We start from the raw sequence: 25,748 nt of genomic DNA, 5'->3' as shown, positions 1-25,748 counted from the left end.
ACATAACGTTTAACCGTTTGTTAAACGATTCTGGTTAAGGTTACAAAAATTTCTAACCATAACCGATAGTTAATAAACCTTAACTGTGACAACCGTAACCCTGGTCATGCCTATGTATAGCTAATAAAACATGTGTGTTTGTCGTCCATCTTTCTTCTTTAAACCTCAAAATTTGACTTAAACATCAAATTAAGGTCTTGCGATGTCAATACTTCTTCCTTATACCCAAAAATAAAAAATTAATGAAAGAATATCAACTCATCTATAAAATCATACACAAAAATATGTTTTACAGCTCATAAGAAACAAAAAGCACAAATGTAGATAAATAAAATAATTTATGTTTTGCATCAATATTTATAATATTTTAAACTTTTAAAAGGTTTCGAAATATAAAATTTGAACCTTTTAAAAATTTTCAATATTTATAATATTTTAAACTTTTAAAATTTAAAACTTATAATATTTAAAAAAAAAAAAGCTAAGAACTTTTAAAAGTTTCAATATTTATAATATTTAAACTTTTAAAATTTTTAAATATTATAATATTTTTTTGAAACTGTTTAAAGTTTTAATTTGATCAAATAAAAAACCATATCAAACCAAATAAAACTTTTAAACTTGGACGCCTGATAAATCAAATTTTCCTGCTCATTCGTTGTTGGAAGCATATTAATCTTATTTATACTGGTTCTGAACCATTGTCTAAAAAATTTCTAGCCGATATGGGATATTGTGTTTAGTTCTTTGATTTCCATAAATTTAAAATTTTCTTTTTTCTAAAAAATTCTGTAAATTTAAAAAATGTTAATGAATGACATGTCAAATCATGATAGGTTGTTTAAAATAATTCTTAATATAGAAAATTCTGAAAATTGTATAAAATATTAATAAGTGATATGTCAAATTTCTATTGGTTGTTTAAAATCGTATATGGACGGCGTTAAGAGCTTACTTTTTATTAGTGTATTTCTGATTGTGATCGGTCTATGACAGTAGCTTGTTGTCAAAATGATGACCAGAGAAATTGAATCCAGACAGAAAAAATTTCATTTATATTTTCCTCCTTTATTGAAGCGTCTAGTGCGTTTTCGTGGACCAGTAAAAGTTGAGTGACGCATTTTTCCTATCCTTTCTTCATCCACACGCAAAACGCGACAAATATACACATGTGAAGAAGACTATAGGGATATCTTTCTCTTTTTTTCCCGTGAAGTGTAATCCTTGTGATTGTGACCGCTCATGAATATATTTCCAAAACTAACTCTTCCATTTTAAAATGCCAACCAACTCTCCATGTACATAATGTAGATGAAATAAACAAAACCAGTTCAACTGGTTAAATACATTACAATGACGAATAGCTAGAGAAGTTCCTCTTCAACTGAAAAGTATCTTGAGGGGCAACATCAATTGTACCATTGAGAAAACCAGTGTACCAAGAAACAGATAGCCTAGGAGACCTCTTGCGACCAGGATCGCTGAAATTCACATAGTACAATCCGAAGCTGGTCGAATATCCACCCAATAACTCATACAAATCAACCATCGACCATATAAGGTAACCTCTCATGTCCGATCCATTCCTGATCAATCAAAAGATTTGTCACAAACAGAGATTCAAGTAAATATGAGGACTAAAATATGCAGAAGGAGAATCATACTTGATGGCGTTGAGGACAGCACCAATGTAACCTTCAATGAAATCAATTCTTTTTGTGTCTTGCAGCATCGAATGGCTTTCCAAACGCGCACCTGTTTTTAATTCAAGAATTTGCAATTAATATGAAGAATCTTTTTTTTGTTTTCTGATAAAGAAAGAACAAGAAAGTGTGCTTTTGCAAGCAGACAAATCAGAGAGTAAGAAGACAAAAAGAAGAATGAAGTGTACGTACCATTTTCAAGAATGTATATTGGAGGATTGTTATAGCTATCCTTTAAATACTCAAGAGTATCTTCAAGACCCCATGGAGCAGCTTCCACCTTCAAGAAAAGCAATTGATGAATTAGGAAAATCTCCATATTAATCCAAGAAAATCAAAGTAGAGCTTTTATTTAGATAATTTATATGTATTCTGCAGATTTTTAGGACCTTACCGCAAAAAATGAAGAATTCCCAATGGCTGTCCAAAGAAAGAAAATTTATTAGCTAAAAGAGTTGAGAAGCTAAGCTTTTTATATTATTGATGATGATTAAAGAAGCTAAGCTTACGCGACACATATACGCCCATATCTTTAGTGAAGCCTTCTACGTCCATGGGAAAGATAGATGAAGCTGAGTATCGGTTTGTGACGGTGAATGTCGAGTAGTGAATAACTCCTACAAAGTCAGATGATCCTTTAACTTGCTCTAACTCTTCCTCTGAGAAAACCGGTAATCTCGATCCCACTGTTCTCTTTACTTCATCCGGATAGTCTCCAAATACCAAAGGCTTCAACAACCTGAGAGTTATCAATTTAGTCTTTGAGGTCTTGTCCTCAAGTTATTGAAACAATGATATTAAAGAAAGCTTTTTCTTTTCTCACCAGTCATAGAGGAAAGTTTGAGCTCTTTGAGTTGCGATTTCATCGTCCTTGGAGTTTGTTGCGGGAGTTAAACCCAATGCATATATACTAAACCCTATGGATCCTCTCTGCTTGCTCTGCACCATGAATATGAAATATGATCATACGGAGTTTTGAGGTTCCGGTTTTAAGAGTGAATATAAGAGATAGATATGTGTATATACCTTGTACTTTAGTTTATACAAGTTGTAAACAGAGGCATGAGCTAGCAATACGTTATGGCCTACAAGATATGGTTCTGTAGAAGAATTTCCCGTAGAACAATTGACGAGCATGTTAGGAGTACAACGTCCAGGCGGTCCGAGTCCTTGGCCATAAGAACCAATGGCGAATATTGTAGCTTCGTTTATTGGATTCCATAGCTTCACATGATCTCCAAACTCCCTGAAGCATACATCTGCGTAAGCAGTGAAGTCTTCTCTGCAGTATAAAAAAAAAACACATGCAACAATTTTTATTTTATTTTAAAAACAATTCATATAGAAAAGCTACTTTGTGTTAGATCATAGTCTTTGTTTATCTTTTACATGATTTTGCGGTTGACCCATCCTCCGTACTCATCTTCAAGAGACTGAGGATGATCATAGTGGTAAAGCGTAACTTGTGGTTCTATTCCTGTTAGTAGTTTGCCAAAACTTAAGTTAGAAGCTATATGAATTGGCTTAAAGTTGCGATAACATATAAAGACAAAACCTTACCATGGCTTTTTAGTTCTTTGATAAGGTTCTTGTAAAACAAGAGGCCTTTTGGGTTAACGAATCCTCTTCCATCTGAAAAGTTACAGAAGAAAAAAACCATTTAAAAAGGTCAAGAAACAAACATGGTTACTTACAAGAAGAAGAAACAAGGAAGAGGCGTTACTACTACTTACTAGGTATTAGTCTAGACCAGGAGATTGAGAATCTGAATGATTCCAAGCCCATTTCTGCCATCAGCTTAACATCTTCCTGCCAAAAGTAACAACAACATCGAACTTGAGAAAACAGAGCCAGAGACTAATTACGATAACTTCTTTGGAAAGTAAACGGCAAAAGAATGAGAGAAAGAACCTTGTATTTGTGATACCCATCAGATGCTATATCCCCATTACCTGTAATTCCAGCACGGTCTGCGAGTTTCGAACAAGAGTAACTAAAAAAGACTTTATTCGAAAGTTCAAACCCATAAGATATGAATGTAACATAAAAATATACTTACCGGAGTGTACGAAAGTATCCCATATGCTAGGAGTTCTTCCGTCTTCATTGACAGCTCCTTCCCACTATATCCACAAATTTCCAAAAAAAGAAGTCCATTATATTAGACAAAACAGTAAAGAAGAAATTACATGAAGAACAGAGGATGAAAGCAGAGAGACTCGAACCTGATAAGCAGAAGTGGCGGCTCCGAAGAGGAAATCCTCTGGAAAATCGTTTCTGGTCAAGGCATCAACGGTAACGTAGCTTGTTGTCAAAAAGATGACCAGAAAAATGGAAAATAATAGAGATAAAGGTTTCATTTTCATTTTTTTTGCTACTTCTCGTCTGAGTGAGTTGTGGATATATAGATAACTAGATTCGGCAATTTGGCTCTCTTTGGTCTGAGTGAGTTATGGATAATCGAAGGGTCCCTTTGTTATATTCTTTAAATTACCAAACAACTTTGCATATTAAAATATGAATTTCGGAAAATAATTTAAATGGTTGATTGACATTTGCTTCTCTTTTTGGTTTATGCTAAAGTAAAATCACACTATTTTTTGCGATAAGAATGCTCATTTTAATTAACTTTTACACGTACATCATTTTTTTGTAAGTTACCTCAAACGGTTTAATTTTTATTATGCAACCTTTGTTGGTCTCAACAGCTACATGCATCATTTCATATGCAAATCTTATCAAACCATTTGCTAAGTGGCTGAGGTATTTCATAGTATAGATGAAATAAACTAAACCATGACCCTTTGGTTAAATACACATTACAACGAAGAAGAGCCAGAGGAGTTGCTCTCCAACTGAATGATATCATGAGAAGCAACATTGATTGTACCATCGAGAAAACCAGTGTACCAAGCAGCAGAGAGCTTTGGAGTTCTCTTGCGACCAGGATCGCTGAAATTCACATGGTACAATCCAAAGTTGGTCGTATATCCACTCAATAACTCATACATATCAATCATCGACCATACAAAGTAACCTTTTGTGTCCGATCCATTCCTGATCAGTCAAAAAGATTTGTCACAAAACACATAGTCAAGTAAATATGAGGACTAAAAGATGTAGAAGGTGGAGAATCATACTTGATGGCGTTGAGCACAGCACCAATGTAACCTTCAATGTAATCAATTCTTTCTGTGTCTTGTAGTGTCGAATTGCTATTCATCGGCTTACCTGTTTTCATATTAAAATATTTGCAATGAATCTTAATTAAGAACAAGAAAGTGTGCTTTCAAGCAGACAAACCAGAGAGTATCAAGTGTACCATTTTCAAGAATGTATATTGGGGGATTGTTATAGTTGTCCTTTATATACTCAAGAATATCTTCAAGACCCCATGGAGTAGCTTCCCACTTCAAGAAAAAAGCAATTGATCTTAGGAAAAATCAAACAAGAGCGCTTTTATTATAAGATTTATATGTATTCTGCATATTCGCAAGACCTTACCACAAGAAATGAAGAATTCCCAGTGGCTGTCCAAAGAAGAAGAATAATTAGTTAAAAAGAGTTGAGAAGCTAGTTTTTTTTTTTTTAATATTATTGATGATGTAAGAAGCTAAGCTTACAGATCATATAGACGCCCATGTCTTTAAAGAAGCCTTCGTTCATGGGAAAGAACGAAGGTGTGGGTCGGTTTGAGACATAGAATGTCGAGTAGTGAATCATTCCTACAAACTCAGATGATCCTTTAACTTGCTCTGACTCTTCCTTTGAGAAAACTGGTAATCTTGATCCCACGGTTTTCTTCATTTCATCCGGATAGTCTCCATATACCAAAGGCTTCAACAACCTGAAATTACTCAATTTAGTATTGAGATCTTGTCCTCAAGTTATTGAAACAAAAGAAATTAAAGAAATCTTTTTATTTTCTCACCAGCCAAAGAAGAAAGTTTTAGCTCTTTGAGTTGCGATTTCATCGTCCTTGGAGTTTGTATAGGGAGTAAACCCGAATGCATATATACTAATCCCTATGGATCCTCTCTGTTTGCTCTGCACCATCATATGAACTATGATCAATACGGAGTGGAGGTTCGGGGTTTTAAGAGCGAGTAAGAGAGATATATATATGTGTATACCTTGTACTTTAGTTTATACAATCTCGAAGCAGAGGCATGAGCTAGCAAAATGTTATGGCCTACAATATATGGTTCTGTAGAAGAATTTCCCATAGAACAATTGACGAATATGTTAGGAGAACAACGTCCAGGCGGCGAGATTCCTTGGCAATAAGAACCAAGGGCGAATATTGTAGCTTCGTTTATTGTAGTCCATAGCTTTACATCCTCCCCAAACTCTCTGAAACATACATCTGCAAAAGCAGTGAAGTCTTCTCTGCAGTATGAGAAAAAAACAAACAACATTTTTGATGTTATTTCTTACAATTCATATCAAAAAGCGACTTTGTTAGTAATCTTTTACATGATTTTGCGGTTGAGCCATCCTCCGTACTCATCTTCAAGAGACTGAGGATGATCATAGTGGTAAAGCGTAACTTGTGGTTCGATTCCTGTTAGTAGTGTTTGCAAAAACTTAAGTTAGAAGCTACGAATTGCTTAAAGTTGCGATTACATATAAAGACAAAACCTCACCATGGCTTTTTAGTTCTTTGATGAGGTTCTTGTAAAACAATAGGCCTTTTGGGTTAATGAGTCCTCTTCCATCTGAAAAGCCACAAAGACAATAAAGAGGTCAAGAAACAACATCGTTACTTGCAAGAAAAAAAAAAAGAAACCAGGAAGAAAGAGGCGTTACTACTTACTAGGTATTAGTCTTGACCAGGAGATTGAGAATCTAAATGAGTCTAAGCCCATTTTTGCCATCAGCTTAACATCTTCCTGCCAAAAGTAACAACAACATCTAATTTGAGAAAACAGAGCCAGAGACTTAGGATAAGTACTTCTTTGAAAAAGTAAACGGCAAAAGAATGAGAGAAAAAAAAAAAACCTTGTATTTGTGATACCCATCAGATGTTATATCTCCATTACCGCAAATTCTATTGTCTGCAAGTTTCCAACAAAGAGTGGCTCAAAAATTCGAAATATAAAACGCTAATAATATGGAACCACAGATTAAGTAACGTATGATATGAACCCCATACTGTTTTAGTCAACAACCTAGGAATTTATCTATTGGAAAATCCAAACCCATAAGATGTATATACAATACTTACGAGAGTGTGCGTAAGTATCCCATACGCTAGGAGTTCTTCCGTCTTCATCAACAGCTCCTTCCCACTATTATCCACAGATTCCCAACATAGCAAAGAACAACTCTATTATATTCGACAAAACAAAAAATAGGAAGAAGAACATACAAAATGAAGCAGCTGATAGACTCGAACCTGATAAGCAGAACTGGCGGCTCCGAAGAGAAAATCATCTGGAAAATCGTCTCTGGTAAAGGCATCAACAACAACGTAGCTTGTTGTCAAAGCGATGATTAGAATAACGGATAATAGAGATAGAGGTTTCATTATCTTCTTTATTTGGCTACTTTGATTCGTCTGAGTGAGTTCTGGAAGTAAGAATAATAATAATTGAAGTGTCTCTTTGTTTTATTGGATGATATATGAAGTTTAGTCGTGTGGTCTTGACTTTTAAGCAGTGGGAGTAACTGACCCATCTTTCCAATGAGACACTATATACGTGTCTTTCTTCGTCAACAGCTGTTTTAAAGATTTATTGGTGTACTAACTATTTCGGAAAAGAAAAAAAATGAGTGGAGCGTGTCAAAAAGGAAGGGTGAGTGGAGATTTTATGGAAAAAGGTCAGTCTACGCACGACATTGCAAACCAATACTAATGTAGTAACTGGATCTGGCTTGGATCCAATCTTCCCCGTCCAAATCACATAATGTGAACACAAGTAAGTAATCTGACAGCTAAAAGAAAAGGAAACCCATGATATTATTACAAAAAAAAAAAAACAAAAGTAAAACATTACCATCATCATCACAAACGTGTAAACCAAGAGGCATTTGATGAAGTTTTTCTGTATAAAAGTATTTTTTATTTATATATTTAACCTTGGAGGATGCATTGAAAGCCTTGACAAACCCAAAGCCAGATACAAAACAGAACAAGACAGATGCAGAGATCAAACAACAAAACAACCCAAACATGTTTCTTCCATATCTGTTTCGCCTTTTGTCTATGATGATGATGATCATGATGAATCATCAAACCATTTATAACTCCTTTATTACCTCCTCCTCCTAATGAATCCATCTTCTTCTCATCAGTATGCAATCTCTTCTTGTTCTTCAACACCCTCAACGGCTTGCCTAACAGCGGCATAAACGCACCACCGCCTTTTCGACCTCTAGACGAATCCAAACTCGGATTATTAATCTCCCTCGTCCTAGGAGAAGATCCAACAAACTCCAATTCCAAATCCTTATTCTTATTAGTAGTGATCTCAGCGAAGACTGGATCAAGCTTCGATTGGAGACAGTGTCGACTCGGATGATTAACAAGCGAATCCGCTGTGGATCCGTCTTCCATAAGAGACTCAGTAACCGATTTCAACCGATCGAAGAGCCAGAGAGACTCAGGTTTCGTAACGGCCTCGTCTAAGATGGCGAAATACGAAAAAAATTTTCCATCGATGATCAAAGCGTAAGTTCTCTTGCGTACTGTGTGAGAGACCATCGAGTGGTGAGGAGGCGCGTTCTCGAAGCTAGATCTTCGATTCCTGGCTCTTCATTCGAAACGAACTCCGCGAGAATCACTGTTCCTTTCGCAATGCAGGTGTAGAACAACATACGTGGATTCGTAATCATGTCTTTAAAATCAAATCGGAATCGAACAAAAATTTTTAGAAAATTCGATCCGATCTGAAACAGAGATTAGAGTGAGAGATCTATTGGGTCTTTAGAGAGATGATGCATCTTCTAGATTTCGAGATTTTCCAGGAAAAATGGTGGAAGAAGAGTTCCCATTATTGGCCAAACCAAAACAGATCGAACAAACAAACAAAAAGGTTAAAGCAGAAATTTACCGGGAAAAGAAAAAAAAAAGGAGTAAGCAGAATGACGATTACGTTGGTGAATGAATGTACCCTCGTAGTAGTTACTCTTTTACGATAATACCCCAGATTTTAGAGTAACACGTGGAAAAAGTTAATTCAGCCATCATTCGTCAATCCTAGTGCTGGACTCTGGACTGCCACCACGTGTTGGGAGAATAACGAATTTAGAGGTACGTCCGTGACTACTGGTTAAATTCGGTTTTGGCATAAGATATTTTATTATTTTTTATTCTAACACCGATTAGTTTTGTCCGGACTAATTAATTATTATACCATAAAAAGGATTAAGAAATGATTAAATAGAATCTGCAATCTTGTAAATTCTTATTTCTTTTTTCAAAAACCCTTCCATAAATTGTTTTTGTCTATGAATGAGTGTTTCATAATTAAGCTTAACAAGTAAAAGTTCATACTAATAATTAACTAGTCATCAGGTCATGTATACCTCAATATGTATGAGTAGGGTTTATATATATTGTTTTCACGTAGAAATGTGGTGTGTTAATTATTTGGTGTTAGTGAATTTGATGTAAGAATTCATAAGTTTTTTATTTATTTCATGGTAGATAAATGTGCTTGGTATAACCGCGCGTATGTATAACCAAAATAGAGTGTTTGGTTAAAAGTTAAAACCATCAAGAAGAAAGAAAAAATCATATCTTCATTTCAATAATGGGAATAAAGTTTTTTTAAGAAAAAATCGAGAGTAACCATAAATTGTGATAAGTTCGTAGAAGGTTCTGCATCTCGTCTTAGTTTGTCTCCGATGGAACCCACCACGAATCCGAATCGCACTCCAACCTCCGCCGGCGACGGTGTTATTGTAAAGTCGTGACTGGTTTAACAATTTGATAATATTCATAAATTCTTTTATATCGCCATTTCCTTATAGCTGCCAAAATATATCTTATTTTGTAAGTGTGAATGGTTTATATCACATTTTCTGTTTGCTCATGATTCCTTATTCTTCTGCTGTGCCACCGAGTCTAACAGTCAAAATATGACAAATATTTTCAAGAGATATGAAGAAATTTCAGGACAGATGATTAACTATTCGAAGTCGTCGATTATCTTTGGAACAAAAATCCATGAAGAGAAGCCACAGAGACTACAACGCAGATTGCGTATTACAAATGTTGGTGGTGGAGGTAAATATCTTGGTCTTCCAGAACAGTTTGGTAGGAAAAAAGCTGAATTATTTGAATACATTGTTGAGAGAGTCAAACAAAGAACAGAAGGATGGTCTCATAAATTTTTATCTCCAGCCGGGAAGGAGATAATGATTAAGTCAGTTGCTTTAGCTATGCCTGTGTATTCGATGAACTGTTTCCTTTTGCCCCAAAGTATCTACGATGACATTCACAGTGTTTTATCAACGTATTGGTGGGGAAAGAAGAGAGATAAACGTAAAATCCCTTGGGTAGCCTGGCATAGAATGTCATTACCAAAGAATGAAGGAGGTTTAGGCTTTAAAGACTTGCACAATTTTAATAGGGCTCTTTTGGCAAAACAAGCATGGAGAATCTTAAAGAACCCACAGAGCCTCCTTGCACAACTGTACAAAGGGTTGTATCATCCAACCCAATCTTTTCTCCAGGCTGAAACAAGGAATGGCTCTTCATATGGATGGCGATCGATTCAGACTGGGAAAGAACTACTCCGACTTGGCCTTCGAGCAAGGATTGAGAATGGTATAACAACAAAAATTTGGGAGGATTCTTGGTTACCTACGATGCCCCCTCGGCCAGCACATGGCCCAGTTCTAGACCCCCAAATGACTGTTTCGGACCTCTGGCAGGAGAATAAAAGAGAATGGAATCCTTATATATTTCAAGGAGTGCTTAACCCGGAGGATCAAGTCCTAGCACGAAGTATATACCTCTCAAAATACGCAGATCAGGATACCTTTGACTGGGTGTATACTAAGAATATGATATACAGTGTGAAGTCGGGCTACTGGGTAGCAACCCATATAGATGTCGATGAAGACAATGCTATTATTCCACCACAAGGATCAGCTATCTTAAAAGAAGATATTTGGAAACTCCATATCACTCCAAAGAATAAGACACTTCCTTTGGCGATGCTTATCAGGAGCAATGGCAACTTCAACAAATCTACGCACACGACAAATTCCAGCAAACCCAATCTGTCAAAGATGTTGCCTTGAGGATGAAACAACAAATCACATCTTACTCCAGTGTTCTTTTGCACAAGCTGTCTGGAAGAGTGTAAGCAGCATTTTAGGATATCACAGACTTGGTGATGATTTGGAGGATAATATTGGTAAGTTCCTGCAATTGTCAAAAATTCAATCTCTTCCTTCACTTCAACGCCTGTTGCCATTCTGGATCATGTGGCGCCTATGGAAAGCCAGAAATGATTTTCTCTTTCGAAAGATATCAAGACTACCTCATCAGGAAGCTACCAAAGGTAACAAGGAAGCACAAGAATGGATAGAAGTTCATTTGGATCAGACCATTATGTGTAACCTATCTCCTACAAACCAAAACCGCAAATCCGACAGATGTTCCCAATGGTCACCACCGCCAGACGGATGGCTAAAATGCAACTTTGACAGTGGCTTTGTGCAAAACCGGCCTTTCACAAATACAGGATGGCTTCTTCGTGATAGAAATGGATATGTGATACAAGCAATGGCTTCTTCGTGATAGAAATGGATATGTGATACAAGCAGGTTGTGCTAAACTACCACCTTCAGACTCGCCGATTCAAGCTGAAGCTTTAGGATTCATTCATGTTTTGCAAATGATGTGGGCCAATGGATTCCGATATGTATGATTCGAAAGTGACAACCAGGAATTGACAACGATCGTAAACAGAGGAGAGGATCATATCATGCTTGGATCGCTTATATAGGACATACGTTATTGGACTTCAAAGTTTCCTAACTCATCTCTGGATCATATAAACGGTGAGAGAAATAGTGCTGCGGATAAACTTGCTCAACATGCTTCTACAATTTCTTCTATGTATAATGTTTTTCCTGTACTCCCCCTTGGTTAACTGAATTCTTGTATCAACCATATACACTCTAATTAAATTTAGTTGTTAAAAAAAAAAAAAAAAAACAATTTGAGAATATTTCTTTTTAATATGAAAAAAAAAAATTAATTTCTTACAATTCTTGACTTTTGTACCACCTTACAGTTTGCAATAATCAGTTCATTCCAATTTGTATATAGCGTGAATTCAAAATTTAATGAGTACTCTAAATGGCGATATTTTTAATCCAAATTTGTTTTTTGAAATCATAGTGAAATCATATTTTGAAAAAGTGAAAATATGAATAAGTGCTATATGATTTATCTCCAATTGTTTTACGGTATTTTAATAAATACGAGAGTATATATTTGAAATAAATAAATCAATTCTATATAATTTTCTAAAAAATTGTAGAGAATTACATGTTCTAATCTAGTTAATTAGGAATAAAAAAATAATAACAAGGTTCTAAGTAAAAAGCACATAAACTTGAGAATAACGAATAATTAAACTTACATATTTGAATGTCCTTTTTGAAAGAGTTTGATAATATCACACACCTTTAAAATAAATATATGAGATTATTATCTTAAAATACAAAATAATCTGAACTGTTGAAGGAAGAAAGAAAAAAAGCACCTTATGTAGATGTTTTTTTGCAAATTTAAATTTTGGTGTTATTGTAACAATTTTATATATATGTCGACAAAAAAAATAGTGGAAAATTTCTCACATATTTCCCACTGATTTCATATGGCTATATGGCTCGTTTTATTTTGTAGAAGATTGGTAGGACATTCCCCTCCAATTTCCAGCAAAATTCTACGGTTGAAAAATTTCAGATAATATATAAGAAGGTTGTGGGCATATAAATAAGCATCCTCTCCGTCTCTCTTTGATATGATCAATTCTTCACCTTCTACAATGGCCACAACCACTCCTCAGCGTTCAATGGATGATGATCCCACAAAATCACCACAGCAAGACACAGGTAACTGCAGAGAAAATCTATGTACTGTTGGCTCCGACATTATATCATAAGACAGTGAACATATATAGAATGCAAATCATACATATGTTATTAAGCTTACCCAACGTTCTTATCGCATTTGGCATGTAGCATGGCAGTAGAGCGTGAGCACTGGAGCTAATAATTTGCGTTAGTATATATAGTTTAAGACTTACGTTACGTTGTGATTTGGTTTGGAAAAACAGTTTCATTTTATTCCTATTTTGCGCATTTTTATATATGTTCATGAAAACAAGAACAAAAGTCTTGAGATATAATAATATATAGAAAGATCTAAGTTAGTTGATTTTTTTTTTTTAATATAAGTTGGATGCATTCTATAACAGTAATAGTTTTTGGTGTTAGAGAGAATAGAGGATATCGCATGTATAATGTAGCACGCTAATCTGGTAGACAAATGTTGTTGATGCGCACATCATGAAGCAAGAAAACTATTTTAAGTTATCATGATCAAGAAAGTGTTAAAAGACAAAATTTGTGTTTTTCTTGAGTCCAATTAATAAAATGTTGTATTATACGTAGGAACCAAGAAAGAAGACAACAACAATAATGGATCTGAAGTTGTACATGACGAGACGAGAAGTCCCGATGAGGCTTTGGATGAGATAAAGAAGCAACAGACTCATAATCTCTACTGTCCTAACTGTAAACGTAACATTACCACAGATGCTGAAATCTTTGTAAAGGGTCAAGAGACTGATCCTTACAAAACAGACTATTTCCGACTGTGTGTTCCTCTCGTTATCCCCTTCAAGTTCCCTACCTTTCCTCTCTCAAGGTTTTCTCTCGCAGGTAATACATATACTATACTGCTTTTGTGTATATGTCAATGATGATATAGACACTTTTGTTTTTTATTTTGTAAGTGGTTATCATTTTTTTATCAAAAGTGACTTTCTTAAATGTTGGATTGATTGATTCTTGATCTACATGACCAATCCCATCACTGCTTACAGAGCCATGGAAGAAACTAAAGGAACTTTCCCCGAACTGTTTACCAAGGCTCAGTCCCACTTACTTGCGGTTCCTATTGGCTGCGGTTCTACTATTGCTATCAGTCATTGTTCTATGGTCCTCGCATTTTCCTCTGCCACTGCCAGAATCACCTTTTCATTTGCCATCGCGAGGGTCACATTCTCCTTCGCCACTGCCAGGTTCTCCTTCTCTATCGCCAGTTCCAACTTCTCATTCGCCATCTCCAGGATCACATTCTCCTTTGCCACGGCCAGAGCCGCCTTCTCCATCTCCATCCCCAGGGCCGGGTTCTCCTTTAACAGTGCCAGGAACGACTTCTCCTTTGCCACTGTCAGGGACGCCTTCTACTCATCCAAAGCCAGGGCCATATTCTCCTTTGCCACTGTCAGGAACGTCATCTCCTCATCCACAGCCAGGGCCGGATCCATATGAAAAGATACGCTGGCTCATACATTTCCCGAGCATCAAGTACCTTTCCGTGATCTCGTTGTTGTTCCTCGCCATTCTGGCTCTCCTCTGGTCTTCCATTTTCCCCATCATCAATTACCTGATAGTAGCAACGAAAAGATGTAGGGACATTGTGATTCCTTAACATCCTCTTCCCCTTTTCCCTATGCCATAAATTTTCCAAAGACTTAATAGCACTATTTATATATTGCAGGGAGCGTAAGAGGTATTACCCGACCAAGTACTAATGTTACAAACCCTCCAACCCCTACTAGTAAGGGAACAGATCAAGCTCCAGGTACTTTTCACATGCCTTTTTCTAGTTGATTGAAATAAATGAGCATGTAATCTTATCATAAGAGAAGATACGTACCTTCATCTCTGTTATCTTTCCCTGACTCTCTTTTTTTACTCTATATATTACCTCTGCCTCATTTTTGTCTGTTCACGTCTTGGAATGATGACTTGAATAAAACTACAGAGAAAGGCCCTGGAGGTGAAGAGAGTAAGGAAGGTGTTGTTGGGCAGAAGAATGATATCCCAGATAATGGCAACCCAGTGGATGGTTTAGGGACAAACACCGAGATCCTTCCAGCCCGGAAGCCGGTGAGACTTGTCTTGTGGAATAATGTCGTGGTTCCAGTTCTAAATCTCTTTCCAATGGAGCTAGACATCTTGAAGAGTATTGTGTTCGGAGGTCTAATCGAGTCCATCACAAGCCTTAATGTTGTATCTTCCGCTGCCGGTTCCGGAGCTTCAACTCGTAAGTACACATGAACATTACAAACACGACATTGAGTTTCTTATACGTCTCAATTCAACTAATATTATCTTTGCTTGCAGTCAACGTTATCGCTTTGGGGGTAGCCAATTTATTCAGTGGCCTTTTCCTCATCATTCACAGCGTACATCGTTTTGTTTCTTCTCTTTTGTTTTTGCATACACAATGTTAACTGATTAAACAGAGCACAAACTCTGTTTTCACATAGCGTCTACTCTGTTTCACCGTGTGTCTCTAGATACTTGTCAGCATTTTTTTCACTAGAAAGTTGATTAAAACCATTCATACTTACAAATTATATATTTTGGCAGCTATACGGACTCATAACGTTTCAACCACCATCTCACAGTTCGAGCAAAGAGCATAATATCACATATCTAAAAGATAGAGCACTGTATGTGGATCGGCTGGGAAACTATAAAAAGGTCAAGCTCCACTGCTTCGTTGTTGTAGTTTCCTTCATATTCTTCGCTGTGATCCCTCCTCTCTTCTACGGCCTCTCTGTGAAAAGAACCGACAATGGGCACTACCAAGCTGCGGTCGTTCTCGCGGCATCTTTGGTCTGCGTCATCTCTCTCTCCTTTGCCAAAGCTTATGCCTTCAAAATGGAAAAAAAACTCAGGACCGTGGCTGAGTACACCGGAATGGCGATTGGAGCGTCTGCGCTTTCTTTCATCACCAGTCAACTTCTCAGTGATCTGCTTGAGAAGTACGGCTTCCATGACACTGAATAAACAAGTTTGATTAGATAAACCACACAGTTCTCCATCTTCCTTTCTGTTAAACTTTTTAATATGTGTTGTACACGAACTTGTTTTGTTCCTTATGTAAGTAAGCAAAAAGGTTCGGTTTTTATCAAGATTTATCAGTTTGTTCTCAACTCTTTTCTTCAGGAAAAAAAAGGCAAGTTGGTTAGGATTAATAATAAAGATAAAGAACGTGGAACTCGTGAAATAAAATATTCAGATAGAGAGAGTAACCATAAATTGTACTAACATGGTTCTGAATCTCATCTTTGTTTGTTTACGATGGAACCCACCAAGAATCAGGCTCCATCTCCAAGCTTCGCCGGAGACGGTGTATGTACCAATGAATTGACCAACCTGCGACCAGACTCACCACTCGGCAGCGAAAAGGACGATGGTGTTGACTTCAGCCAGGAACAAGGTCTGAGAATTATATGTACTCTTGATTAGTACTTAATAGTTCATTAATATCTGGTCTTTTACAGTTTGATACTTGCAAAAGAAAAAATTATATGAAGTACTATACTATTAATCCCATCTTTTCCGAATGCTCAAATCAAATTTTTACTCATAGGATCGGAGCCAAATGAACATATTGACACTGAGAATGGTTCAAGATCCGTAGACAAGAAGCAATACACTGAAACTGAAGATGTAGTTCGAGCAAAAGATTTACAGACAGAACCTGATTCACTGGATGATGAGGTGGAGACTGTGATCAGGAACCAACATAAGTACTACATTTACTGCCCTTGCTGTGGTAAAGATATCACCAAAACAGTCAAGCTCGTGAAGATGTCAGATCCCCAACCCACAAAAGATCATGATACTGAGAATAAAGCTATCGACAGTGACACTGAAAATGGTTCAACATCCCAAGAGAAGAAGACAAAGATTCCATCATGGTTCCCTGTTTTTCTTCAGCCGCTGTTTCCTTCTGTTTATGGTCCCAACAAAGACAAAGGTATCCTTTCTTTTCCCGTCTTCTTTCGATACCGTTGTATGGACAGTTGTGATTGACTTTGGTTCTTGCCAATTCCAGGCGAGAAAGGGGTTGATTCAAAGTCACCAGGAACTTACGACGATCTTGATATCAATGGTAAGGCACCGAGCATTGATGTCAGTAATGAGAAAAACAGACCGAGCTTTCCGAAGTGGTTAGTCCATGTTTTTGCTTGGTTGTTCCTCTGTATCATTATAACTCTCTCTGTCCTTTCGACTTCTCCACCGCCTTTCGTTCAACCGGAACTGCAATTGCCTTCTATGCCTTCATTGCGGCTGCCTTCTGCTTCTGTACTTTGGTTACTTCCCACGTTTGCGGTGCTCCTTCTCTTCATTATTTCAATGAGGTCCCGTTTCAGTCCGAGATATCACAAAGAGAAAGGTATTTTCTCTTTCTCCCGTTTTTGGTCTTTGTCACTTTCAATGTTTAAAGAAGGAGGCATTCTGCTCTTTCAACACTTTGATATTACAATTTTCTGAACTACGCCAGGCGACAAAAGGGCCGACTCCAAGTCTACTAATACCACTAGTGAAGAACCAGCAACAACTCAATATCACAATGACCAAGCTGCAAATCCTGATCAAGATATTGACAAGAAAACAGGTTTGTTCTGAATTCAGAGATGAATCCTAATCAAGTTTGGTTCTTAAACAAAGATTCTTGATCATGCTTGATAACCATAAAAATGACCCAACTCCAATATATCCTTCGCCAGGGGAGCAACCTTCCAAGCAAAGTGTCAATAAGGAAGCTCCAGATCATAATCAAGATATTGACAAGGAAACAGGTATGTTCTGAATTTTGATTCTGAGATGAATCCTAATTAAGTTTGGTGCTGAACAAAGATTCTTAACTATGCTAGATAACCAAAAAGACCACCTAACTCCGATGTCACCTTCACCACTGGAGCAACCTTCCAAGCAACGTTTCAATAAGGAAACTCAAGCAGAACCTGAGTGGCAACCAGATACTCAACCAAAGATTCCAGATAGTACTGAACCTCGCAAAGACAGTAATAAACTCGAAATCCTGAAAAGTATAGTGTATGGAGGTCTTACAGAATCCATCACAAGCCTTTGCACAGTAACATCTGCGGCAGCGTCTGGTGCTTCAACTCGTAAGTGAATCCCAAAATCTCTTTGAGGCATTTCGTCGAACACTTTGAACGCCTAAACCTAATGCTAATGTCTTTTCTCCTAATTCAGTGAACGTTTTGGCCTTGGGAGTTGCTAATTTGTCAAGCGGTCTTCTTCTCACCGTTCACAGCGTAAGTGATCTTTCCGAAACATCAGTATGTAAACTCTCATCAAAGAACTGAACAAAAGACTCCCTCTTTTTTGCAGCTCCAAGAACTAATAAACGAAACACCCAGAAAACGAACCAACACTGATGATTCTGAAACAGATAGGTACGAGGAAGTTCTCGGAAGAAGAGAGTACTCGAGGCGACACAGATTGGTCGCAATCTCTTCTTTCATCATCTTCGGCTTGATCCCACCTTTAGTATACGGCTTCTCGTTTCGAAGAAAGATGGAAAAGAGACAAGAGTACAAGGTTTTAGCTGTTTACGCAGCGTCTCTGCTCTGCGTCGTCTTGCTCTCGATTGCGAAAGCTTATGCCTCGAAGAGACGAGATTATCTCAAGACTCTGTTTCGGTACACGACGATGGCGACGACTGCGTCGGGATTTTCTCAGTTTGTGGGATACTTGGTTAGTCAGTGGCTTGAGAGAAGCGGGTTTTATGATGATTCTCCAGAGACTCGACGAGTTTGAAGACTCTTTCTTCAGTCTTCTTGACTTCAAACTCAAAAGTGTCCTTTTTCTTTTTTGGGTAGAAAACTCAAAAGTGTTCTTTTCTTACCCAAATTGTTTTTCCTAATAAGTGAACGAATTTATTTGATTTTGACCCAGAAAAGGAAAGAAAAATGTTTTTAATGTTTATGGAAATTGGAGATAATCCGAAAAGACAAAAAAAAAATGTAAAATAAAGACAACAACCTTTGTTTGTAGGGTCAAACTATTTTTATAATTATAATTTAAACAAAAAATTGGTGTAGTGAAATTTCTCATAGATTGCCTCTTTTTCGAATTAGTTTTGGTTTATATATGACATACACTTGTTGATAAGGTTCGGTAAACAAGAAATCTGCAAAAATGTTTTAGTAAGTGCCAAAAATAGTCGGTTAGTAGTGAATGATTATTAAGAAATGTTGATAATGTGTTGTTTGATTCTTGAAATTGACGATTATTAGAATGATTGTAACATAGAAAAAATACAGATAAACCAATTCAGTGGTAAATGAAGAAAAATTCCGTTACTAGAGTTCGAGTAACATTGATCAGGGAGTTCGAAATTTAACTAGGATCACTTACTTATGCGTTATCAAATTAAAGAAAGAAAAAAAAAGCAGATAGGATTTTGAGTGCAAGAATGAAAACGTCGGTCTAAGAATAGATTCATTGGTCGGCCTACAAAAAGATGCGGAACTTTAAAGATTGGTGGCTACATTTTCCATGAATAAAACCTTTCGCTTATTATAAAATCATATTGTCTTATTGTTCGTATTAGTTATTTGGTATCATACGTGAAATTTAACCATAATAAGCAAAAGGTTATTTTTTTTGGGTTTGTTTTTGTCAAAAAAGAATGAATCATAATATCTTTTTTCTTTTTTATTTATAAATGAATGAATCATATCGTTGTTGGTTATTGCACACTTAAAAGTAGTTTGGATTCGAGCCTTTCTTTTTCATAAGAAGTTGTAAACTATATACATGGAGACTCAATGACTCATGAACTACAAAAGATAATAACATTTTTTTCCAATTTGCAAAGAAAGTACGTTAAGCAACTGATATCAGGTCATCGATGACAGTTTAATGGCACTTTGTACCATTCTAGAAGTTACATGTAAGAAACAATTCTTTGAACTAATAAGTCTTACCAACACCTACTAACTTTATTTTGTTGATTCTTCGATACTCGTAGTCGTAGTCTAATGCAAAACTGGAAACAGCTGGAGCAATAAAAAAAATTACAGGCATACCTATTATTAACAATGATTTAAACCATTATTCATGTGAACTCAGGGTTAAGTTCACATTCATGAATCATCGAGTCATCATCTTGAGTGGGGTCGATAATTTTTAATAAAATTCAACCAACATTTCTTACACGATTCCAATGTACATAAAACCCCATGGCATAAAGCACCCATATATTAGTTTAATTAAAGGGATTGAGTAGGTTCTTTCTAGTTAAGTCTGAACTCTGAAGACAACATATGCATGTGCTGTCATTATATCAACCACGTTCATAACGTGTTTTGGGGTTATTTGTTTTATTTTCTTAGGTGGTATTATTGATAGTAGTTAAGACTTTAGGAATCGGGAGATTTGGTCACATATAATATCTTCATCAATTTTTTCTGGTAACTTTTGTTTTTTCTTTGCGTCGCTGTTTGTTAATACTTATTATAGTACTAATAACTTAGAAATTCGTACTTCTCCTCGCAATGTTTTTGGTCGTCGTCGTTCCGGTTCTCGTGATAAAACTTAGAAAAAAGAAGAAGAATATATATATACTAATGGCGATGGTGGTTGATCACAGCAACATCATCGAGAAATATCATCCAAGAATTGAAGTCTATAGCATGGACAATGGTATGAGTTAATACTTAATAGAGAGAAGCCGTACATTTAACATTTTTGAATAAAAAATATCTTATATCTATGTTAGAATGGTATAGTGTTGCATCATCAAACGTGTTGCATGCTAAGTTATTTAAAGGAATGTTTTATATACATATTATATGTTGAGTATACGACGTTGTTATCACGCTTATTAGAATAACAAAGATACGTACAGTACAGGTTGGTAAACAAAACATTATTGTGCTAATAATGCGTTGTTAATTCTAGTTTATGTCGAATAGTATCTGTTCGATCTTTTGTTTTGTTTTGGTCAACTAAGATTTTGATGTAGCTAGCTCAGGCCTCAGAGATTCTCCCCCCCCCCCCCCCCCCCCGTATTATATTTTTAATACGCAGATATCAATGAAAGAGATAACGTTATAGTTGGGACGTGAGGTCGTCGTGATATGAATGCGGTATCATCACTCCCTCCCTCTCTCTCTCTCTCTCGTACTGTCATCACATCCATGTGACAATAAATCCCTAAAATTATGGTGAAAAATATCTTCAACTAATTTGTTGTTGTACTTTACTGTTCGAACTTCGAAGGATATATAAAAAAACATTATCTACAGATATACTATAATGTATAATCAGTAAATACAGAAAACATTATGTTAAAATTAACAAAACCTCATTATGTTAAAAATCTGTAAATACAAAAATTCTACACACCATGTTACAGTACCGAGTCTATTGACCAAGAAAGCAAGAAAGCCAAGAAGTAAAAAACACGTGAAAAGTCTGCATAATGAAAAAACCAGTGCAGATCAAACGACCAAGTAAAAAAACAAACACATCATTAATTACTATTAGAGTATAAGCAGAGAAATTAAGCAATCTCTTATAATGTTTGTATTGAAGAGAAGAGACAGAGACAGAGACAGAGACGACCCAATCAATCACCTTTCTCTATAGATCTCTCTCTCTCTCTCTCTCTCTCTCTCTCTTTGTCCTTCTTTTGGCCATTCTTTTGTCTTCCTCTTTCTGATGGGATCCGCCGCCGAACTCACAGAGCCCACCACCGGGACAGAGAAGCACCATCCCGTACAAGTGGAAGCAGAGGAAGAAGAAGAAGAAGAACAAATTGTTGTTGATTTGGAAAGGAAGACATTTCGTCATGGAAAGGGTCTTGATACTAGTGTTGACAGTAGTACTTTCACCACTAACACATGCACCAGCTCCTCCTCCTCCTCCTCTTCTTCTAGCTTTTCCGGTGATGTTACTACTACTGAGGAGACTCCAGATTTTCGCAGCAACGGCGACGGTGACCATACCGGACTGGACAATTTGGAGAAAGAAGCTAAAGTTGGATTTCAAGAGGAGCATGATAACAACAACGGCAACAATAATTGCATCGTCTTCTTTGACGAAGAACATGGTTACTACCTAATCTCCGACTTAAGTCAACTTTTTTTTTTCTTTTTTCTTGAGCTGAATCTGTTGTCTACTTGGTTGGATTAATTATGTGCTTTTGTTTCCTTATTAATTGTGAAATTCAAATTTTCAAAATGGTTTTGAATTATTGTGTATTTAGTCTATTAATCCTGCAATTATTATAATCAGGCAATTTGGGGTTTTAAGTTTGGATTTAGTGTAGGATAGATCTTCTGATGTGGTGAAGTCGTTGGTCATGGTTTTGTTGTTTGTATATATGAAGGAATTTGGAAATGTCGCCACTGCGATTGGACCTACAAAGAGGGATCTTTGTTGTGTTTTGACACCAAAGGTCAGTCCAGTGTTAGTTAGGCTTTCTTGGACCAAAACTGCGAATTCTTGGCATCTCTTTAAAGTTTTTAGATGTCTCTTCTGGGAATGTGTTGTCTGTTTTTAAACATTAAATAAGTTCAGATTTGAGTGTTGTTGTTTGATTGGAGATGTATCTCTTCATATGTAGTTGAGTTTTCTTGTTAATTCTTGTTTCATGTTTTTTTTGATAGGTTCTGAGTCAGCTGCTGGTGCAGAAACTGATGCTCTTGAGTCCCAAACTGCTGACCATTTGAATGGGGAGAAGAAGCTTTTAGGATCTGAAAACGGTTCAGCTTCTGAGGATAACAAGAGATCTCGTGAAATCGAAGAAGTACAAGATGGTGATCTCTCTAAAGACCGTGATGCTGCTGATCAACCCGCTGGTAATGTGGTAGAGGAGGAGCTGGACATCGAAGACGTTGAAGATTATGATGTGGAGAATGTGCTGGATAAGCAAGAGACACATGATTTGTTCTGTCCAAACTGCGATTCTTGCATCACCAAAAGGGTTGTCCTCAAAAGAAGAAAACGGAAGATGCGTCAGGAGCTGGGAGATCGAAAACGCGTCAGAGGGCCTCATTCCAATGACCCTATTCTTCATTCGGAAGACAATTTGCCATCTCTGGATGGTGGTGAAAACCCCCCTGCACATGAATCATTTATTTTCAAGTGCTTGTCATGTTTCACCATATTTAGTTCCACAGGTACACTAGACTGTAACAGTTCCTTTGATACTTGAAAAGTGAACTTCAGATCCCATCCCTTTTTGTATTCACAGTATGCTTTCCTTTTGTGGGGAAAAAATTGCAGGGTTGGCTTCAAAGCCGATTCCTCCCCATGAAGGTGTCGAAGGGTTAACGACTCAGCCAAAACCTCAAGAGAAAGCTACAGGCGATTCCAATTGGTTCAGTTCAATTTTTGGCTTTAACCAAAAAGAATCAGCTGTTCAGCAAGGTATTGTTTGGTTCCTTTGTCAGTGTCATCAATCGATTCATGTGTATGACATTCCATTATTTTCGTACTTCAAAACGGTGATTCCAGTCTGCTAAACTTCAGTGGCTACTTTGGTGTCTAGCAGAATTAAAATTGCAATGTCTCTCCTTTTGTATTCACTATGGTGCTGAAGGTGGTTTGTATCATTTTAGCATTAGAGTTAAATGTAATTCTTTTGTGTTGTCAGGTGGGGCACTGCCTAGCGTCCCAGATGCTAATCGGCCGCGTGGTAACCTGACAGGCTCTACTGCAAATAACCCTTCAAAAGCCCCAACTCTTGCTCAGGGCGATGCAGCCACTTCAATTCAAGGTAGGGATATTCTCTTATAATGAAAATTGATGAAACAATAATGGTAATTTACAATCAGTAGATCCGATTATGAAGGAGAAAAGAAGGTCAAATCTCTATTAAATTATAGGAAATATCGTCATCATAAGTAGGTATCTGAATCATTTAAATGTCACTTAGAATGGAGATAAGAATATTCATCTATAGTTTTACCCTTGGTTCTTCTTAAGCATTCTTTCGAAAACAACTTTGTGCAGGTGGGTCAGGGATCAGTTCTTCTCAAGATATAAAGCCTGTTGACACCCATACAGTTCAAGGTACATATATGCAACGTCACTTAGAAAGTGGAACCCATGTTCGTGTCTTGTAGTTTGAGATTTTAACGCCCTTGAGAAGCAACTTTTAATAAATACAAAACGTGATAGCCATCCTTCTTCTCTTATTTAGCTTTTGCATAACTCGTTTGACTTTTAAAACCACAGCATTATTTTCTTAATATGATATGATGGCAGTTGCAAACTCACACGATACAAGCCAAATTGTCAACAATGGAGCAACTGTTGAAGACGGACAGAAGTTTCTGGCTCCTTCGGCGGAGGAGCAAACACAGCAAAAGATTGACAATGATGATTCTAATCCAGCAGAGGGGAAGCACACATCAGAGAAAGGACGGCTCTCTCCGATTCAACCATCTCATGGCATGAGTATATTAAACACAGTGACTAATGGACCTGACGGATTTAGAGTAGAAACTACATTTCATGAAGAAGGTACCTCTCATATGTTTGAAGGAAAAGACACTTCTGACGCAAGAAAAACAGATATTGGTTCGACCAAAGTAACAGGTAATTATAATTCTCTTCTCTATATAATACCGTGAGGAAATCATATTCATAACTTCAATACCAAATATATAAAATAAAACCGTTTCTCCTTTGTTTGAAGATTAAACTCTTAACGTATGTTATTGTGTAGTTATTCTCATTCATACCTTGCTAACTTTCTGCTGCTGCTTAGGTGTAATGGACACGGGTGACAGAGGAGTTAGTGCCGGTCCAGAAAATCCTGAAATTGATGTTACACCAGGGAATTTACTGGAAGAAGGGTCTCTAAGGGAACCGTTAATGAGACGAGGAGTTGTTGGAGGACTTAAAGTGGAAATCTTGAAAAGCATTGTATACGGAGGTCTAATAGAAGCCATCACGAGCCTTGGTGTTATATCATCTGCCGCTGGTTCTGGTGCATCAATGTGTAAGTAGTACTGCTTAGCCTGAACTATCGTTTTCATTTGTGAAACACAGAATACATTTTTTGCTGCTGGAAGATCCCAACATGTGTATGTGTCGTTGTGGTTGCAGTGAACATATTGGTCTTGGGGCTTGCAAACTTGTTTGGGGGGCTTATTCTCATTATTCATAATGTGAGTGATCAATAAACCTTTCGTACACATGTATCAACTTGTTGAGAAATCGTGTTACCTACAGTTTCAAGAAACTTACAGAGAAACTTCTATTGCAGCTCCAAGAGCTTAGAGAGGAGGAACCTATAAGAACAACAATAGAAGAAGATAACCAGACTAACGTTCGAGAAGAAGAAGAAGGTCGATACAAGAAACTCCTTGGACGAAGAGAGAACTTCACACTTCACGCATCAGTCGTAATCGTATCCTTCATAATCGTCGGAATACTCCCTCCTTTAGTGTACTATTTCTCGTTCAGCGAAAAACACAACAAAGACTACAAAGTCGTATCAGTTTTCGGGGCATCTCTATTATGCATCGTCTCGCTGGCCGTAGCCAAAGCTCATGTGAAGTACCCGAGAGGCAGCTACCTGAAGAGTATTTTAGGGTACGCGACAATTGCTGTATCGGTGTCAGGGATATCTTACGAAGTTGGTAACTTCTTGGCGCAGTTGCTTGAGAAGTATGGATGGTCTGATGGATCTGAAACACATATGGGACAGATGATGCTTTCGTCACTTATGGGAAGAAAAGCCGGCTTCGGATATTCATCAACCTACTGAAACTGAATTTTGTCTCTGGAGAATGACCCAAACCTCTCTTGCTTCTCTTTTTCGCTCTCCTTTTTGTGAACTGAACTCTCGTTAGACTTTGACGTTGACGCCAAATCTTTGTTGTGTGACTTGTGAGTGTAGAAGTCGTTTCCACTTGTAGGAATTAATAAATGACGAACTGTGCGGCTGTGGCCCTTCTTGTTAAGTTGCATTTAATTTTTTCTTCTTTTCTTGCA

At 36.9% G+C, this 25,748-nt stretch overlaps 7 protein-coding genes across 8 annotated transcripts; 4 read left to right on the top strand and 3 right to left on the bottom strand.

Annotated features, from left to right (window-relative positions):
• Nucleotides 1-1,251: 1,251 nt before the first annotated feature.
• Nucleotides 1,252-4,253, bottom strand: LOC104722132 (beta-glucosidase 9). Its single transcript, XM_010440243.3, has 13 exons — nucleotides 3,929-4,253; nucleotides 3,763-3,826; nucleotides 3,615-3,673; nucleotides 3,437-3,512; nucleotides 3,264-3,335; nucleotides 3,093-3,180; nucleotides 2,730-2,985; nucleotides 2,527-2,642; nucleotides 2,213-2,442; nucleotides 2,098-2,123; nucleotides 1,896-1,983; nucleotides 1,665-1,755; nucleotides 1,252-1,586 (listed from the first exon to the last, which is right to left on the bottom strand). Exons 1-13 carry the CDS (start codon nucleotides 4,067-4,069, stop codon nucleotides 1,349-1,351), a joined length of 1,545 nt encoding a protein of 514 aa, XP_010438545.1. The 5' UTR covers nucleotides 4,070-4,253; the 3' UTR covers nucleotides 1,252-1,348.
• Nucleotides 4,254-4,348: 95 nt separating this feature from the next.
• LOC104722131 (beta-glucosidase 10) lies at nucleotides 4,349-7,564 on the bottom strand. The gene is made up of 13 exons (XM_010440242.3): nucleotides 7,102-7,564; nucleotides 6,931-6,994; nucleotides 6,705-6,760; nucleotides 6,520-6,595; nucleotides 6,350-6,421; nucleotides 6,180-6,267; nucleotides 5,837-6,092; nucleotides 5,635-5,750; nucleotides 5,327-5,550; nucleotides 5,208-5,233; nucleotides 5,026-5,113; nucleotides 4,844-4,934; nucleotides 4,349-4,760 (listed from the first exon to the last, which is right to left on the bottom strand). The coding sequence occupies exons 1-13, from the start codon at nucleotides 7,231-7,233 to the stop codon at nucleotides 4,523-4,525; spliced, it is 1,527 nt and encodes a 508-aa protein (XP_010438544.1). The 5' UTR covers nucleotides 7,234-7,564; the 3' UTR covers nucleotides 4,349-4,522.
• A 181-nt stretch (nucleotides 7,565-7,745) lies between these two features.
• Nucleotides 7,746-8,540, bottom strand: LOC104722129 (phytolongin Phyl2.1). The gene is given in 2 exon segments (XM_010440240.3): nucleotides 7,746-8,435; nucleotides 8,438-8,540. Coding segments are annotated over 2 exon segments (759 nt in total). The 3' UTR covers nucleotides 7,746-7,779.
• Nucleotides 8,541-11,142: 2,602 nt separating this feature from the next.
• LOC147933691 (uncharacterized) lies at nucleotides 11,143-11,460 on the top strand. The gene has a single exon (XM_087472294.1). It carries the CDS (start codon nucleotides 11,143-11,145, stop codon nucleotides 11,458-11,460), a length of 318 nt encoding a protein of 105 aa, XP_087328420.1.
• A 1,258-nt stretch (nucleotides 11,461-12,718) lies between these two features.
• LOC104727712 (uncharacterized) lies at nucleotides 12,719-15,885 on the top strand. The gene is made up of 7 exons (XM_087472293.1): nucleotides 12,719-12,785; nucleotides 13,347-13,616; nucleotides 13,781-14,368; nucleotides 14,461-14,544; nucleotides 14,728-15,009; nucleotides 15,090-15,151; nucleotides 15,339-15,885. The coding sequence occupies exons 1-7, from the start codon at nucleotides 12,719-12,721 to the stop codon at nucleotides 15,759-15,761; spliced, it is 1,776 nt and encodes a 591-aa protein (XP_087328419.1). The 3' UTR covers nucleotides 15,762-15,885.
• LOC104722128 (membrane protein of ER body 1-like) lies at nucleotides 15,880-18,714 on the top strand. Its single transcript, XM_010440239.3, has 8 exons — nucleotides 15,880-16,194; nucleotides 16,348-16,737; nucleotides 16,816-17,157; nucleotides 17,266-17,379; nucleotides 17,492-17,563; nucleotides 17,639-17,893; nucleotides 17,982-18,043; nucleotides 18,120-18,714. Exons 1-8 carry the CDS (start codon nucleotides 16,056-16,058, stop codon nucleotides 18,546-18,548), a joined length of 1,803 nt encoding a protein of 600 aa, XP_010438541.2. The 5' UTR covers nucleotides 15,880-16,055; the 3' UTR covers nucleotides 18,549-18,714.
• Nucleotides 18,715-21,075: 2,361 nt separating this feature from the next.
• On the top strand, nucleotides 21,076-25,717 carry LOC104722126 (membrane protein of ER body-like protein). 2 transcript variants are annotated; one of them, XM_019232979.2, is made up of 10 exons: nucleotides 21,076-21,849; nucleotides 22,129-22,197; nucleotides 22,409-22,921; nucleotides 23,028-23,171; nucleotides 23,398-23,520; nucleotides 23,757-23,816; nucleotides 24,012-24,344; nucleotides 24,517-24,750; nucleotides 24,858-24,919; nucleotides 25,018-25,717. In XM_019232979.2, the coding sequence occupies exons 1-10, from the start codon at nucleotides 21,459-21,461 to the stop codon at nucleotides 25,519-25,521; spliced, it is 2,433 nt and encodes an 810-aa protein (XP_019088524.1). In that variant the 5' UTR covers nucleotides 21,076-21,458; the 3' UTR covers nucleotides 25,522-25,717. The 2 variants fall into 2 exon arrangements, with proteins under 2 accessions (XP_019088524.1, XP_010438540.1); XM_010440238.3 differs by lacking the exon at nucleotides 22,129-22,197.
• The last annotated feature ends 31 nt before the right edge of the window (nucleotides 25,718-25,748 follow it).

Source organism: Camelina sativa, chromosome 11 (genome assembly GCF_030686135.1).
Source record: "Camelina sativa cultivar CO46 ecotype springtype chromosome 11, ASM3068613v1".
NCBI classification, from domain to species: Eukaryota; Viridiplantae; Streptophyta; class Magnoliopsida; order Brassicales; family Brassicaceae; genus Camelina; species Camelina sativa.
Note: the sequence above shows the minus strand (reverse complement) of the source record. Positions and strands in the feature narration are given on the sequence as shown.

Excerpts from the sequence above, each read along its gene's own strand:
- LOC104722128 (XM_010440239.3), top strand. The coding sequence starts at position 16,056 with ATGGAACCCACCAAGAATCAGGCTCCATCTCCAAGCTTCGCCGGAGAC. Across the intron at positions 17,158-17,265 it reads GAGATATCACAAAGAGAAAG|GCGACAAAAGGGCCGACTCC; the intron begins GTATTTTCTCTT and ends GAACTACGCCAG. Across the intron at positions 17,380-17,491 it reads AGATATTGACAAGAAAACAG|GGGAGCAACCTTCCAAGCAA; the intron begins GTTTGTTCTGAA and ends ATCCTTCGCCAG.
- LOC104722126 (XM_019232979.2), top strand. The coding sequence starts at position 21,459 with ATGGGATCCGCCGCCGAACTCACAGAGCCCACCACCGGGACAGAGAAG. Across the intron at positions 21,850-22,128 it reads CTTCTTTGACGAAGAACATG|GAATTTGGAAATGTCGCCAC; the intron begins GTTACTACCTAA and ends GTATATATGAAG. Across the intron at positions 22,198-22,408 it reads GTTGTGTTTTGACACCAAAG|GTTCTGAGTCAGCTGCTGGT; the intron begins GTCAGTCCAGTG and ends TTTTTTTGATAG.
- LOC147933691 (XM_087472294.1), top strand. The coding sequence starts at position 11,143 with ATGTGGCGCCTATGGAAAGCCAGAAATGATTTTCTCTTTCGAAAGATA.
- LOC104722131 (XM_010440242.3), bottom strand. The coding sequence starts at position 7,233 with ATGAAACCTCTATCTCTATTATCCGTTATTCTAATCATCGCTTTGACA. Across the intron at positions 6,422-6,519 it reads CTGGTCAAGACTAATACCTA|ATGGAAGAGGACTCATTAAC; the intron begins GTAAGTAGTAAC and ends GTGGCTTTTCAG. Across the intron at positions 5,234-5,326 it reads CATGGGCGTCTATATGATCT|CCACTGGGAATTCTTCATTT; the intron begins GTAAGCTTAGCT and ends TTCTTTGGACAG.
- LOC104727712 (XM_087472293.1), top strand. The coding sequence starts at position 12,719 with ATGGCCACAACCACTCCTCAGCGTTCAATGGATGATGATCCCACAAAA. Across the intron at positions 13,617-13,780 it reads CTCAAGGTTTTCTCTCGCAG|AGCCATGGAAGAAACTAAAG; the intron begins GTAATACATATA and ends CACTGCTTACAG. Across the intron at positions 14,369-14,460 it reads GATAGTAGCAACGAAAAGAT|GGAGCGTAAGAGGTATTACC; the intron begins GTAGGGACATTG and ends TATATATTGCAG.
- LOC104722132 (XM_010440243.3), bottom strand. The coding sequence starts at position 4,069 with ATGAAAATGAAACCTTTATCTCTATTATTTTCCATTTTTCTGGTCATC. Across the intron at positions 2,124-2,212 it reads TATGGGCGTATATGTGTCGC|CCATTGGGAATTCTTCATTT; the intron begins GTAAGCTTAGCT and ends TTCTTTGGACAG. Across the intron at positions 1,984-2,097 it reads GGAATTCTTCATTTTTTGCG|GTGGAAGCTGCTCCATGGGG; the intron begins GTAAGGTCCTAA and ends CTTTTCTTGAAG.